General features: G+C 35.7%; 3 protein-coding genes across 3 annotated transcripts; all 3 read right to left on the reverse strand.

Annotated features, from left to right (window-relative positions):
- Positions 1-365: 365 nt before the first annotated feature.
- LOC143590697 (putative late blight resistance protein homolog R1A-3) lies at positions 366-1,163 on the reverse strand. Its single transcript, XM_077071099.1, has one exon. The coding sequence runs from the start codon at positions 1,161-1,163 to the stop codon at positions 366-368; it is 798 nt and encodes a 265-aa protein (XP_076927214.1).
- A 1,394-nt stretch (positions 1,164-2,557) lies between these two features.
- LOC143590693 (uncharacterized) lies at positions 2,558-9,557 on the reverse strand. Its single transcript, XM_077071097.1, has 13 exons — positions 9,012-9,557; positions 5,561-5,642; positions 5,421-5,477; positions 5,144-5,199; positions 4,822-5,050; positions 4,674-4,757; positions 4,490-4,564; positions 4,196-4,279; positions 4,018-4,082; positions 3,735-3,903; positions 3,579-3,667; positions 3,277-3,391; positions 2,558-2,737 (listed from the first exon to the last, which is right to left on the reverse strand). Exons 1-13 carry the CDS (start codon positions 9,548-9,550, stop codon positions 2,696-2,698), a joined length of 1,686 nt encoding a protein of 561 aa, XP_076927212.1. The 5' UTR covers positions 9,551-9,557; the 3' UTR covers positions 2,558-2,695.
- A 2,735-nt stretch (positions 9,558-12,292) lies between these two features.
- On the reverse strand, positions 12,293-14,364 carry LOC143590700 (ATP synthase subunit gamma, mitochondrial). Its single transcript, XM_077071102.1, has 8 exons — positions 14,258-14,364; positions 13,992-14,144; positions 13,797-13,910; positions 13,590-13,717; positions 13,033-13,155; positions 12,842-12,961; positions 12,619-12,740; positions 12,293-12,534 (listed from the first exon to the last, which is right to left on the reverse strand). The coding sequence occupies exons 1-8, from the start codon at positions 14,331-14,333 to the stop codon at positions 12,465-12,467; spliced, it is 906 nt and encodes a 301-aa protein (XP_076927217.1). The 5' UTR covers positions 14,334-14,364; the 3' UTR covers positions 12,293-12,464.
- Positions 14,365-14,611: the final 247 nt, after the last annotated feature.

Genomic DNA, 14,611 nt, shown 5'->3' on the forward strand with positions numbered 1-14,611 from the left:
TTTAATAAGAAAGACCCATACCGATCTACTAAAATCATCAACAACAGTAAGGAAGAAGTCTGCCGGTGTGTAGGATGGTATACGATAACCGCCCCAAATATCACAGGGAATTAACTCAAAAGTAGCATTGGTTTTAGTCATACTAATAGGAAAAGGTGTTTGGGTATGTTTTGCCTTTGCACAAGAATCGCAAACTTTATTACTAAGTTCAACAATATTATTTTTAAAGAAATCAACTCTAGAAAGCTTTCCTTTTGAGGCGTGACCCAATATTTTGTGCCAGGTGTCAACCATAGTCACCATAGCTTTTCTCTCTTTGATCATACCCATTCGATACAACCCACCTTGGCATCTACCCGTCCCAATCAATTTTCTACAATTTCCATTCCAGGTTTAATAGACCATTCGGGATATTCATTTCCATGGAACACCTTCTGACACAACAGCTCCCAGCTTGTTTTTTTGTTCAAATATCCCAAGTGATGAATGAGCCCATCTGAACTTGCATGCTTAGCAACTTCAGTTACGCGACTGGTAAGCAGAATTCGACTTCTCGTGTTGTCATGGGGGAAAAACAATTTCAAGTCATCCCATTCTCCTATGTCCCATATATCATCAATTACAATCAAATATCTCCTACCCATTAAGCCTTTGTGCACCATTTCACAAAGTCGAGAGTCAGTAGCCTTTTCAAGACCTAACTGACCAAGGATGGATTCCAAAACTTGAACCAACACAGCCCGCTTATCATAAGTTTGAGAAACAGTGGCCCATACACGGACATGGAAATGATGCATAATAAAACGATCGTTGAATACCTTGGTGGCGAGGGTGGTCTTGCCTATTCCACCCATACCAACAATAGAGACGACATCTAGCTTCTTTGGATAATCCGCAACAAGTTTCTTTATTATTAGCTCTGCCTGGCAACCGAACCCCACCAGGATCTCATCATTCGATCCTGGTGAGATTCTGGTGATGGGAGTTTTAGCAGGAGCATATTGATTATCTGTTCTTGCGGATGAATTCATCTTCATGCTATCGATTCTCATACTCATGAATTCCTCCTGGATAGACTTGAATGATCTCCAAACATCATCAAGATTTAGAGAGGGACTAAAATCCTTAAATGTATTCCGAATGTGAGCACCGGACAGAAACATATCGACGATATCACTGCGCCTCTTCTGCTGCGTCTTGGAATCGTTTCTTCAGATGATAAGCCTTTTCGAGGTGGTCTTGATGTTGGTGGATGAAACCTGGAGTTGGAATCATAGAGTCAAGCTCATCAAAGAGAAGCTGGAACTGAGGCCATAATTTCAGGGTTATTGTTGATGAATGGAATGTGGTTGCAGTTAATGACGTGCTTCAACTTCTCCATCAACATCTGGATACCCATCTGAATGAATAACACAGAGATCTGGATTGAGATTAAGTTACTTTACTTGCTTTTTCAAACAACCAAGTGGAAGAGTGGAGAAAGAAAAAATTTTAATTTAAATGCTCTATATATATGTATATGAATGTGGAGATCCATTAAACATGGTCCATATACAGCCCCACATATACAAATGTTGAACATCAAACTGTAGATAAAGGAGATAAATGGTTTACTTTTTTTCTTTTTTTTATCGCTTCCAAATCTTAAAACTTAAATTTACAACACAAAAGGATATAATTACAATAGAGAGGCAGGTAAGTGGGCAAGAAGCTGTGCCGCCACCCCCCTTTCGCCGAGACTCCCGCTCGTTTTAACACTTCATAAAGGGGGCATCACTGACCAAATCATGTCTATATTTAAAAGTAAAATTCCAGGCTTTGACCTTCGCAATTGAACCTCTCAACCTCATATGTATTTGAAGCCTTTTTAACCTTCAAAAAAAATCAACGAACCTCATTTGGGCATGTGTGTAATTTTGTAGTCTGAATTTCATATAAGATTCTCAGACAAATGACATGAAATTTGGTAAACTGTGGTTTATTATTGAAAATACTGATTTTATTATCAAATGAAAATTATGATATGTGTGTATATTAATTTTTAACTGCTGTTTATTGGTTAATCATAATTTGATTGTAAATTGCACACAAATTCCTTTTGTAGTCTACAATGACAAGATGGATTTTTGATGCATGCTGCTATCTAGAACATAATTGTGTCTTAGGGTGGTGGGAGTGCCCTTCCCATCATTCTCACAATCTCTCCTCCATGTCAGTGTCACATCATTCCATTCCTAAGTGTCATTCAACAATGGAAATACCTATCATTCACCCCAATCTTTCATTCAACCGCTAAATTGTGGAGAGTTAAGAGATAACAAAAGGAGGAGTTGGTTGTGAATGACCGCCATCACGTCCGTCCACCCTCAGGTACAAAAAGATCACAGTTGGACTAAAGATGACACAAATGTGTTAAAAAGACAATGTATAAAATTTAAAAGCAAATAGTACATAAACCAGAATGGCAATCACAGCAAAATATGGTTAAAAAGCAGGATTACGAAATTTTGCAACATGTTTTGAAAATTATACATCCAATGGTTTCTTTAACACACACTTTAAAGCCCATCTAAAAGTACCATAAAAAATATTCTAATATTGTTCAGTTTTGAAAACTCAAACCTAGACCACATCCTCCCCATGATCCTGCAAATTTGGCTTCCCAATAGTTGTGTCCTAGGTTTACAAACATCCCCTAGATGCTGTCGGGAAACTTGGCCTCGTAACTTTGTGGCACCTGTAGCAATAATTTATAAGCAAAATTAATGGCGGATGTAAGGTGTATGAAATTCGAATATATAGCAAAAATTTATGTGCGCATGTTAAATTGTTGATGTTATCATGATTGTGAAAAAAGATATACGAATTCGGTTGACTGCTATGACTGAAAGAAAATCCAGTCTATTTCCATTAACCTTCTCATGTAATTACCGATTCATTTTTATCTATCCATTGTCACCGACCATATTTTATCTATCCTATTTGACCAGCCTAATGTTTATCTTATCTTATTTTGACCGACTCAATTTATTATCTATCCATTTTGATCAACCATATTTTGCCCCATACCAAAAGTTCTTGGATCCGCTGAGCATAACTATGCTCACACTGAATAAATCACTTACCCAAAATATTGCAATGTTTTTTATTAATTTAAAAATCTTACAAGTAGCAAATCTGATCCGTTCCAAATTCATTTTTTTTACACATTTCTAATCTAAGAGTAGCAAGCATGTAGTGAAGGACACTTTAGATATCGATTAAATCGAGATATACCATAAACGAGGCGGTGATCATCTTTCCAGCAAACCATCTCCCATGAAGTGCGCGTTGGGCAGCCACTGCAGATTGCGTGCTCTCAAAACGCAAATAAACGAGCCCAGCACTGTTCCTGTTAATCAAGGGCGTGCAAAACCTTGTAATACACGAATCAAATAATAATAGTAATAAATCAACAAAACAGCAGCCAAAATGGTAGGTCAAACGAATGGAATCAAGCGGGGTTGACCCACATGACCCAACACGTTTTGATCAGTATTAGCCCGATCAGCTTGCCACCTTTATAAAAATAAGCTTACTTCTCAACATAGATGTGCCTCAGTTGTCCATGTTTTGAGCATTCTGATTGTACATCTTCCTTAATATCCAGATCAAAATCTGGCTCCTCCTGTATATAAAATAACTATATTATAAAATCATTGCCAGAAAGTAAGATGTGAAATTTCAAAACTAACCTCCAACTCAGGATCAAACATGTTGTTCAACAATAAACATTCACTAGGGACACCGATGCTTTCTATTGATGGAACAGTGACAGGTGGCACAGGCATTGATGCAATGGCAGGAACTCCAGATGGTAGCCCAGTGCCATTAGTGGTTGGTAGGCCCAGTGATGCAACGCCACTATAATAAAAACATTAAACAAATTATTATGATTATTATTAATATTATTACTACAGTATATGCAGTATATATGATTAAGAAAACAACACTAAAGGGTTAAGTTTCATGTTGCACCTTGTTGTGGTTCCACTACGGTCCAACTTCTGCATGAGAAGTGCTCGAGAACGTGCATTTAGAGCCTGAAAATGCATACATAAAAGCAGAAATTATAAGCGCAGAGTTCCATAGCGTTAACAGTTTTTTTTAATATTATTAAAAAAGTTAAAAGGACAAAGAACAGTTAGTTACTAACCAAGCCACCTCCATCGTCATCATCAAAATCACCAGGATTAACAGCTGTTTCTTGCATTCCAGGTTGATCAGTAATGGCAGACACCTGTGTATAGTTATATTTATTACAAAATAACTTACAGTATATCAAAACAAAACTACCTTAGAAGTTAAAAACATGTCTCAATATCTCCAAAATAAATCAACCAACAAAAAATATTTTATAAATTCCATAATATACATCTTAGAAATATATGCAACTATTATGCCAAAATGACAGCTCAGCATTTGACTTAGTGAACTACAAGAATTGTACCTTCATCATACGACCTGCAATCTCCAGCTGTCCGTTCAAACTCTGTGCAGCCTTGGCATCTTCAAGTCTTGCAAACTTACAAAAATAAAAAAAAATGCTCAATTAGTAAGTTTGACCAGAACTGATTGTCTTTTAAATAATAATCAGCATGGTGAGGGTAAAAGATGTAGGGAACGAAGTTCACCTGAATAAAACCAAAACCTTTACAATTCCCAGTCTCATCAGTAGGTAACTGAACCAGCTCTACAGTCCCAAATGATTCAAATACCTGAACAGAAGTTGAATATTAGTGTAAAAAAAACTATAATAGTATAGTATTTATATTTACAAACCTGACGAAGTTGATCTTCCTTCATATTGTAATGCAGATTGCCAACATACAACTTTCTTGCACCGCCAGTTGCACCTGCAACACCTGCGGCTCCACCAGCGGTTGCAGTAGACTGTACAAGGTTTTTTTCAGCTTCTGATGGTTTAACCATCACAGGATGACCGAGCAGAGGCTGACCCGAGAGTGCTATTGCCATAGGGACAGACATCGCATCATAAAATTCAATGTACCTAAAAGTATCTAGGTTAGAACATGTAACAATGAACTTATGCAAGGTCCAATTTGTGGATGCTATTTGTTTATCATAAAGAAGAAAAACATACCCGACCCCTTTTGAGCGTCTTGAGTTACGGTCCATAATAAGACGCACATCTCGAACCTGAAAACATAATTGAACATATCAGCAACGTTTATAAAAAGAACAAGAACCCAACATGACATCATGAATCCTTGCTTGCATAAATCCACAAAATGAAAAAAACCAAGTTTCACGTTCACTGTTTTTAACAATGTTAAACTGAGATTGCATCAATTTCATAAACAAACCCAGATCAAGTAGAAAAAAAAACACAAAGAAGGAAATAGGTATATAGAACTAACCTTGCCAGCCCTTGAGAAGAACTCATAAACATCTCTTTCATCGGCTTTTAGAGATATCTGTGTATTTTACAAGAATGTGAAATTAGCAACATAACAGTTGATGAAACAAAGAGCCTGTCAACAGTAGCATGTTTTATTACCTGATACGCAAAGACTGTACGTTGATCTCGTTCTGGATCAACCTCTGGCTCTACAGGTCCTTCCTTCTTGTCTTTATAACGCCTGCAAAATACAGCATTTTAATTATAAACCCACAGATTAAGTACTTCAGAAAAACAAGTATTAAATTTAAGGAGTGAAATTGCAGCTGCTGAAGTTAAAAGAACCAACCTGGAGAGCAAACAATTACAATAACGGCAAAAAATATCATTCAAAACTATGTATTATCCAAATTTAGGTGACAATGAAGGATATTTTTGTACCTTTCCTAATGACCTAAGCATACTTGATCATCAGTTGATATTTTTGGCAAAATGACATAATAATACTAGTAAATCAAAAGGAATAAACCTGCTAGCAATACCCGTCTCATGATTAGACAATTGCATTATACAGAAGTAGATGAAACAAAAGTAAAGACACAAGCATATTCAATTGTTTAAATCTTACTCGCTTGATTATCTTCTATTTAAGAAAATAAAAGACTGAATAAGCAGATCTAAAGCACCTATGATCAGTTCTAATGGATAAAGATAAAATGTGTTGGTGAAAAACTAATAATCAATACTCCAACAAGATATGTGCACTTGAACAATGTATGATTTTCCATTGAGACACTATTGGTTGTATTAGACCTGAAATGATTATACTAACAATTACTATATATATATGTATATAACACGTGGCAACAGATATATCCTGTAAAAGACAAATGGCTCTTGTAGAAAAATGAACTGATATCCACAACCAAAAGCTTCTGTACTCCCACAACAGCATTTCTGCAACAGAATAGATGTAAAATAAGATGATGCTGGTTTAAAGGTGGAGGATAATGAAAATCATAACATGACATCATCATCATCACCCTGTCAAAAGGGCCACCCTCTATCTTCAATTTCAAGCTTTTATTTTGAAATCCAAAATGCCTAGGTGACAATGTTTAAACCCATGACCTGAATTCCTGAGCCTGAGGATTGCTCTAGCACATCTGCGAGTTCCCAGAATCTAGTGTTCAATATTCTATTCTCGAAAACAAATGTTTAATATTTCATAATTCTAAGAAATTAAGATATCACGAGTATCTATGTTATTGTCAAAAAATTCTATGCTGCTACTAGCAAAATACCATCAAGGCTCAAGCAGCTGGGGAATAATAGAAATCAGTGAAGAAAACAACAATAGCTGTTTTTCAATAGGAGAGGAATATCATTGCTACTGAACTCTTAACTATGACACGCTAGAAGTTGTTAACATTCCTATAATCTCCCATCCGCGAAGTAGAGAACTTCATATCCTAACCTTAAAGAAAATAGACACTCAATTATGATTCTTTACATTGAACTCTTAACTATGACGCATTAAACTAGCATCCATGAAGTCGAGAACTTCATAACATTAAAGAAAATAAACTCAACTATGATTCTTTACATCAGATAAATTGCAAAGCCAACCCGTTGAAGGTTAAGCTTAGATCTTTAACTTGGCAGACCCCTTTTCAATTTTTCATCAATGTTGGCCTATTCACATAATTAAGTTCTAGGTAGTTAAAGGCACAAAGGGTTCGCATGTCATCTAATCGCGAAAAAGCTCACGCCCGAGACAAGAAAGGCGCAATAATAAAAAATATATATAATAGGCAAAGAAACCTTATAACTTAATACTATTATTCATACATAACAAAATCTTTTTACAATATATTTTAAAAATAAATAGAAAAATTAATATTTTAAAATATATATACATGTGTATATATAGGATTAGGTTCATTACATAACTCCTAAATTATTTAACCAGCTATTTCTTTAAAATTCTTATATATTAATAGTATTTGAGTGTAGTTTTATCACTTATTATATTGACATTTACGATTGCAATTATGAAAATTAGTTTTTACACATTTCTAAATTTTTTACACACATGTAAATTCGTTATTACATATATATCTAATTCACATGTCTAAACTTGTGATTCATATATGTAATCACAAATTTAAATATAAAATATGATAAAACTACTATCAAATATTGTTTATATATAAAAAATATTTTTAACATGGTTGGTTGTTAAGAGTTCTAATTCCTTTTAGAGTTCTTAAAGGAACCCAACCCTACATATAGAATAGGGTTAAAATCAGTGGCGAGGCTTGGACAAAAAAAGCAGAGGGACTGTCGTGGTTTTTTTTTTTGGGAGGGGGGGGGGGTCAAAATTTTCGGGCGAAAACAGATAATTTACACTACTGAGCTAAAAAACGAGGGGGGGGGGCTAATGGAAGCTTTGCCAGTGGTTAAAGTAAGAAGTTAGTGTTTTCTAGGGAGTGTGGGAAGGCCTTAAAATAAAACACACCGCGCTTTTTCCCTAAAATAAAACAAAACGTGCTTTTTTAACTACATTTAGATCTAATGGCCCATATCTCTTGCTTTAGACTTCTTACTAAGCACACCCTTCTTGTCTAACTCCACCCTATAATAAAATAAGAAAAGTAAAAAAATTATCTTGAAGATAATCATTTGAGCTACAAATCTATCTTTTAAAACAGTTTTTATTAAACTTGAAAGGCCAGCCCAATCCACAAGTGAACCTTAAATTATGGTTTCTTCTTCTTGCTGCCTATCAGCAGACTCTCCGGCCCAGACTCTAAATTTGCTTTGCTGTCATCTCCATCTGCTTAACCTTTGGTTCTCTCTTCTCCATTAGTCTTCGAAGAATCAAATCTGTTAAATCAGGTTCCTCTCTATCTCCTCTCTCTTCCTCCACCACAGATTATTACAACTAAGTGCAGACCCAACAGTTAAACGCAAAAAGAAACGAGAAAGAGAGAAACTATGGAACTCCAAGCGCTCCCCAGCAGCTGTGTATGTCTGAGACGCTTTGACTCGCCTCGCCTGAGCGCCTAGACATGCAACTTGTGTGCTTTTGACTACGTAGACCTTGGTGCTTTCTATATGATTGTATCGAAAGGACCAACGGATATGGATTAAGTTACCAACTGACACCTGCATGAAGCTCAGGCCGAGCTCCAATGAAACTTAATTGCCTGATTTGAAACTAAGAGCTAAAATAAAGCAAAAAAATCGCGCGCATGCAATAAATGCATTACAAGAGAAACTGGCATGTGCCTATTTATCGTCAGGTGCTCACTATAACATTAACAGATACTTCCTACCAGAAAGCTTTTGTCTGTCTAGTTTCTAGATCTATAAGCAGAAAGATTATCCAAAGCATTAATTAATCTATACATTTTCCCCTAGAACTAGACTAGACAATATTACAATGCAGTCCTTGTCAATACAGCTGCATAAAAACTTGACTTTGCACTATTGAATATAAAATAACTAGACAACTGCACTAACCAACTTTGGTAGCATAAAATGTGTATAAAACAAGCAATGGCAACAAAGATATGTAGGGTATAGAAAATAAACATGAAAATACCTGCTTTCTCGATCAGATTCTCTAGTTTCCCTTTCTTTTTCCTTCTCTTTTTCCCTTTCTCTATCTTTAACCTCTCTATCACGGCTCTTATCCCTGTCTCGTTCATGTCTCTCTGACCTACTTCCACTTCGATGTGTTCGCTCACGTTCTCTGTCTTTGTCTTTGTCCTTCTCTCTCTCCTCCCTCTCTCTCTCATGATCACGCCTTTCTCTCGCACGATCCCTGTCCCTGTCCCTGTCCCTGTCCCTGTCTCTGTCTCTTGTTTCACGTTTACTCCTATGTCTGTCTCTATCACCATCCTTTGAAGATGAACGGTGGTGAGAGGATCCCCGTTCTTTCTCACGATCACGCGACTCTTCCCCAGATTTTGCACGCTTTGACCTTCGATCATCATCGTTCTTATCACTTCTATGTCTAGAGCTGTGCCTGCGTTCTTTATCTTCTCTTTTAACAGTTTCATCATCTCCATTAGCTTTTTGCTCAGACGCATCAGGGTTTTCCACCATTTTCTCTAAGTACTCATATTCATCAAAATCCATTGGGCTGTCAGCTTAGTCTCCAACACTCTTAAAATCTTCCTGTTACAATGAAGGTTTTTAAGATCAGTCAAGTATCACTTTAAGATGGATAACTAATCAATTTTGCAAGAAACTAAAGTTGTTCAAAATTGACCTCTTTTGAAAAATGTCAACTCCTTGCAACAAAGTTAAAAAGCTAAATCACCATTTTCTTAACAGTTAACCCAATTATATATATAGATAGTTACTGTCATGAAGATTTTTAGCCTCGAAATCACAAACAGACCCTGTTTAAAACAACTAATCTCACCTAAACAGCCAACAAAGTTAAATATATAGCGTCCAGAAATCATTCTTCATGAAAAGCTTACTTAAAGAGGATCTCTCTGTGACTGGCATGTATGCAAATTACTCTTTCATGCTAAATGACCTAATGCAACTATAACAAATAGCTAATCTGATAATAAGCTAATACCAGGAAACTAAACATAATCCTACAGTGAGCTAAACAGTAATCTCTTAAACCTAAAACACATCCAACACTATCTGCATATATATTAATTAAATTAAATTAAAGCCAATGAATCAATCAAACTACTTAAATTGCTAACTAAAAGCATAGAAAACACATCTGAATTATTAATAATCAAACAGATTGAATGCGGATTAATTGGAATTCGGAGCCCTAATTCAGATGAACCGATCTTAAATAAGCATGAGAGCAATGAAATGAAGATAGGGCAAAATTAGAGTTTGTAAATGCAAGTTTTATTGAGGATTTAGGTGTTACCTGAGGAATGAATGGATTGATGGACTGCGGATTGAAATCTTGCTTGCTTGCTTGCTTGCTTGCTTGCTTGTGTTGTGGCTGTTGGTTTGGTTTCAACAAAGGCAGGCAGGCAGGCCGGCTGACTTGCTTTTAAATGGCCGCGATTTTAAGACGATGTGTGTATCTATGCATGGGCCTCGTAGCCCAATTGCCAACATAAATATTAGGTCCGGTTCCAGGCCCGACCCGATGTACCAAGCCAGCTGGTAAGAACTAGGTTTCACTTTCTCAGAGAAACTTTACCCGGACCCAGAATTGGTTCCACCTCTACTCAGCCAAAACCCGATAAAAACACAACCATACTCGTAAATGGTTCCTACACAACCCGGTTCTTCACTTTGCTGACTAAGCCCGTAATCGGTAGCAGTTCTCGAAAAAAAAACCCTATGTGTCCACCTCTAAGCCAGAGTATTAGAGTTGCAAATAAAAACCGGTTTGAAACCAAAACAGATTATTAACTAGAAACCGATTTCTAACTGATACTAACATTAGGCGAGGAACCGGTAGAGGTTTTCACATAGGAACCGACTAACTTCAATAGGTTGATCAGTTTAATGTTAATAAGACTAATTTTAATAGGTTAACTAGTTTTTAATATGACCTAACCGGTTACAAAGGTTGGTGTTTTCCACTAAAAAACAGGTTAGGAATCATAGCTGATGATTAGATATAATCGTTTAGACCGTTTGACTAATTACCGGTTACGATTAGCAACCGATATTATCAAAACTGATTAACCGATATGTGCACCTCTATCAAGGACTCATGTGGTAGTGAAATAAAAGGAAGCTCGCCCAATAGGCCTCTAAAACTCTAAGGGCCTAAAAAAGCATTTTAAGGTTCGTTTTAGTCGTAAGTGACAATAAGATTTGGCATCGTTTCTTCGGTTCGTTTATTCAGAATGTCATAGGCCCTCGCAATTTACAACCATCACTCATTGATTCGGTATGTAGTCATCCTTTTGACAAGAAACACCATTGTTTTTTTGTTAAAGATCCTATACGTGTGAATTATTTATTTATTTTAATTTTACCTATATATACTATCCTTTATAATTAATCAAATCTTTTTAGAGAATATGGTGATTCCAATGCGATGGCCGATGAGTTGGTTTGGAGACTATACTCGTGTTAAATACAAATAATAATGGCAAGTCCTTAATAATTACTTCTGTCTATACAAAAAAACCTCAATTTTAGGATTTGCTTTAGGCCCAACTGAGCCGGCATTGACTAACACCGTTGACTAATCCATGGGGTGATCGAGTTGGAAGTGTCCATGTCAATCAAGAATTTCCCTACATGATTATGAAGGTTTTAGAAAGCTTTAGAAAGATTTAGGCACTTTGTTCACGACTCCACTATTATGTTGCATTGCTTTCTTTTATCATGGAATTATTACGGGTTTGTATTAGTATTTTGCAATTGGGGTTTACTTACCTTGCCCACCACGCGCTTGATAAATTTCTTTGGTGAGAAATGAGTTTAGCCACTGATTAATTTTGTATAAATTGCATGTTTGTGGTTTGTTTTGAGTGAAATACTGGATAATCGAATGGAAACTTTGGATTTGATTAAAAGCGTTTGATTTTAGAGGATCATTAGATACTTATGGAGTTTTGTGCATGTCCAAAAAGATTTTCTTTATTGTGATAGCTAATGAGGCTGTTGGCATTTTCTTAACCAAACATGGAGTCTGTTTTGTGCATGTCTAAACTTGAATTTTAAAACAAGTTCATAGTGTTAAACATGATTAAAAGCTAGCAGCTTTCTAAAAAGATAGCATCTACCTCCTCAACCAAAATCCACAACATAAGATTTAGTTCTATGTATAGACCAAACCATTTGCAGCGATACATAATACTATGCGTGCAGGATGACCAAAAAACTGTTGAACTCAGATAAAAAACAAACAGTACACATTACTGTCAACATCGCAAAACACAATGAGAAAGCCTAGATAAACTTGACCGCAAAAGGACAGATTTGCCCCTGATACATAGTAATTCAAACCCAGATTATTTGAGAATTTCAACAACAAAATAGTATAGTTTTATTTCGTGACCATCCAGCGGGTCTTGCCAAAATAAACAAAAGTACACAACAATTAACCCTCCAACGCAGACGCTCCAGAAATAATCTCAATAAGCTCAGTTGTGATAGATGCTTGACGGGTCCTGAAAACCACGATACACACAAAAGTAAGTATATAGTTATATACAGATATATAATTATATTATATACACAGAGAGAGAGAGGACCTGTTGTATGTAAGAGTGAGACGATCAAGCATATCACCAGCATTTCTGCTAGAACTGTCCATAGCAGACATTCGGGCGCCTTGTTCACTGCATGCATTCTCCAAAACCGCATTGAACATTACCTGATCAAAAGTTTAATGAAAAACATGAACATGTTTAATATACATGCATAGTATTAAAAAGTAACAATAATATGTATAAAGTTATAACTTTAAGGGCTTACACAAGAAAACTGGAACTCAGCAAGGTTTTGGAGAACTTCTGATTTGGTCTCACCGCCTTCAATTTCATAAGAATCTAAATCACCAATCTTTCCTCCAGCTTCAGATTCTCTTTCAACAACCTTCAAAAGAAACACATCTAAGTATAAGCATGTAATGGCAAAAGAGTAATTATTCAAAACATGTTTATTACCTCAGGAGACAACACAGTTGCGGTTGTTGGCAGAAATGACACAACTGATTGAAACTTGTTGAATACAATCCTCAATGCATCAAACTCCACATTCTTCAAGATGTCATCTGCAAGTACAGATACCTGCAAATCAAATTAGTAAATAAGTCCTCTGTTTTCACTTTTCACGATTAATGTCCCTGAAATTTTAAAAGTTATAAAACGGGTCTTTTATAATTTTTAGGGACTCAATGATGCAAGAATGACCTTTGTGAGATTTTAAAGTCAAAAGGATTTAATTATATGCAAAAAAAAGAAGACACTTACATTATTTCCATGCCTACATAACATAGTTAACCTATATATTACTCCTCATTGATAAACATCAAAACATATATCCTTATGTGATCATGCAAGTATGAATTGATGTTAGTGGTAATGCTACATTATTATGTAGCAGACAATCACTATGTCTTTATTCGATTTTCAAAAACATAGTAATCAAAACAAACATATGCTACATATTATTATACATTATATCAATGAAAAAACAAATACACTACTGTGCACCAACTAACCTGAGTGTAGTTCAGAAAATTCTTTTGCAACTCAGTCATAACCAACTCAATGTCTTTCTTAGAGTCACGGATCAGTTGGGCCTTTGCCTTTTCTCCCAAAATCACATACTTACTTTCAGTTTCCGGCCCTGCAAATTAAAAAGTGAAAAATAAAGATATAGTCTGACATACATACATACAATGATAATAAAAGTTATGCATTCATACCAGAGTTGACCTTGTGAAGAGCCCTGCTTATCTTCACTGATGTAGAGTTAATACCACCACAAAGACCCTTGTCCGAAGAGATAGTGACAATGACATTCTTCTTCACATTCACACCTAGTAAAACAATAAAATATTAGAAAGTTCACAAGATAAGATTCAAAAGTAATAGAAAATGAACATTTTACAGAAACATACTTGGAGTGTCGCCAAGAAGAGCAGTAAATGGTTGCCAAAGTCCACGAGAATTCTCGGCTCTAACTTGAATTGCTCTCAGCTTTGAAGCTGCAACCATCTTCATGGCCTTGGTAATCTTCTGAATGTTTTTAACACTCTTCATACGGTTTCGTACTGCAAAATAATATTCAAACACCATGAACACACAAGAAGGTGATAGATAGTATAAACTCTTTAAAATAATAACAGCCAATGTCAACATAAAGAAAAGAGTATAATGGCATTACCAACTTGAGTTGAAATAGAGCGAACCCCAAGGCCCACCTGCTCCCTGCAAGCACCAGCCAAACATGTAATAACCATTAATTAAACACCAGTTTTGTGAAAATAATTGAGGTTAAAACAATCAATGTGTTCAAAACAAAACAAATACAAAATAAAGCTAACTTGCTTCAAAGTTGCATCTCAATATAAACTAGCCCTAGTCATTGTATACAATAGTAAAAACATAATAACCCAGATCTTTTATTTTAACCAAAAATACCACATTCTTGTAAGTTATAATCCATGTTATGCAGCCATACAACAGAAATGCACACAGTTCAATTCAAAACTAATTTGCTAAAAAAATTAAACTAACT

The sequence above is a fragment of the Bidens hawaiensis genome, unplaced genomic scaffold (assembly GCF_021521415.1).
Source record: "Bidens hawaiensis isolate Kalapana, Puna unplaced genomic scaffold, B.hawaiensis_p1.1 tig00038965_1, whole genome shotgun sequence".
NCBI lineage: Eukaryota > Viridiplantae > Streptophyta > Magnoliopsida > Asterales > Asteraceae > Bidens > Bidens hawaiensis.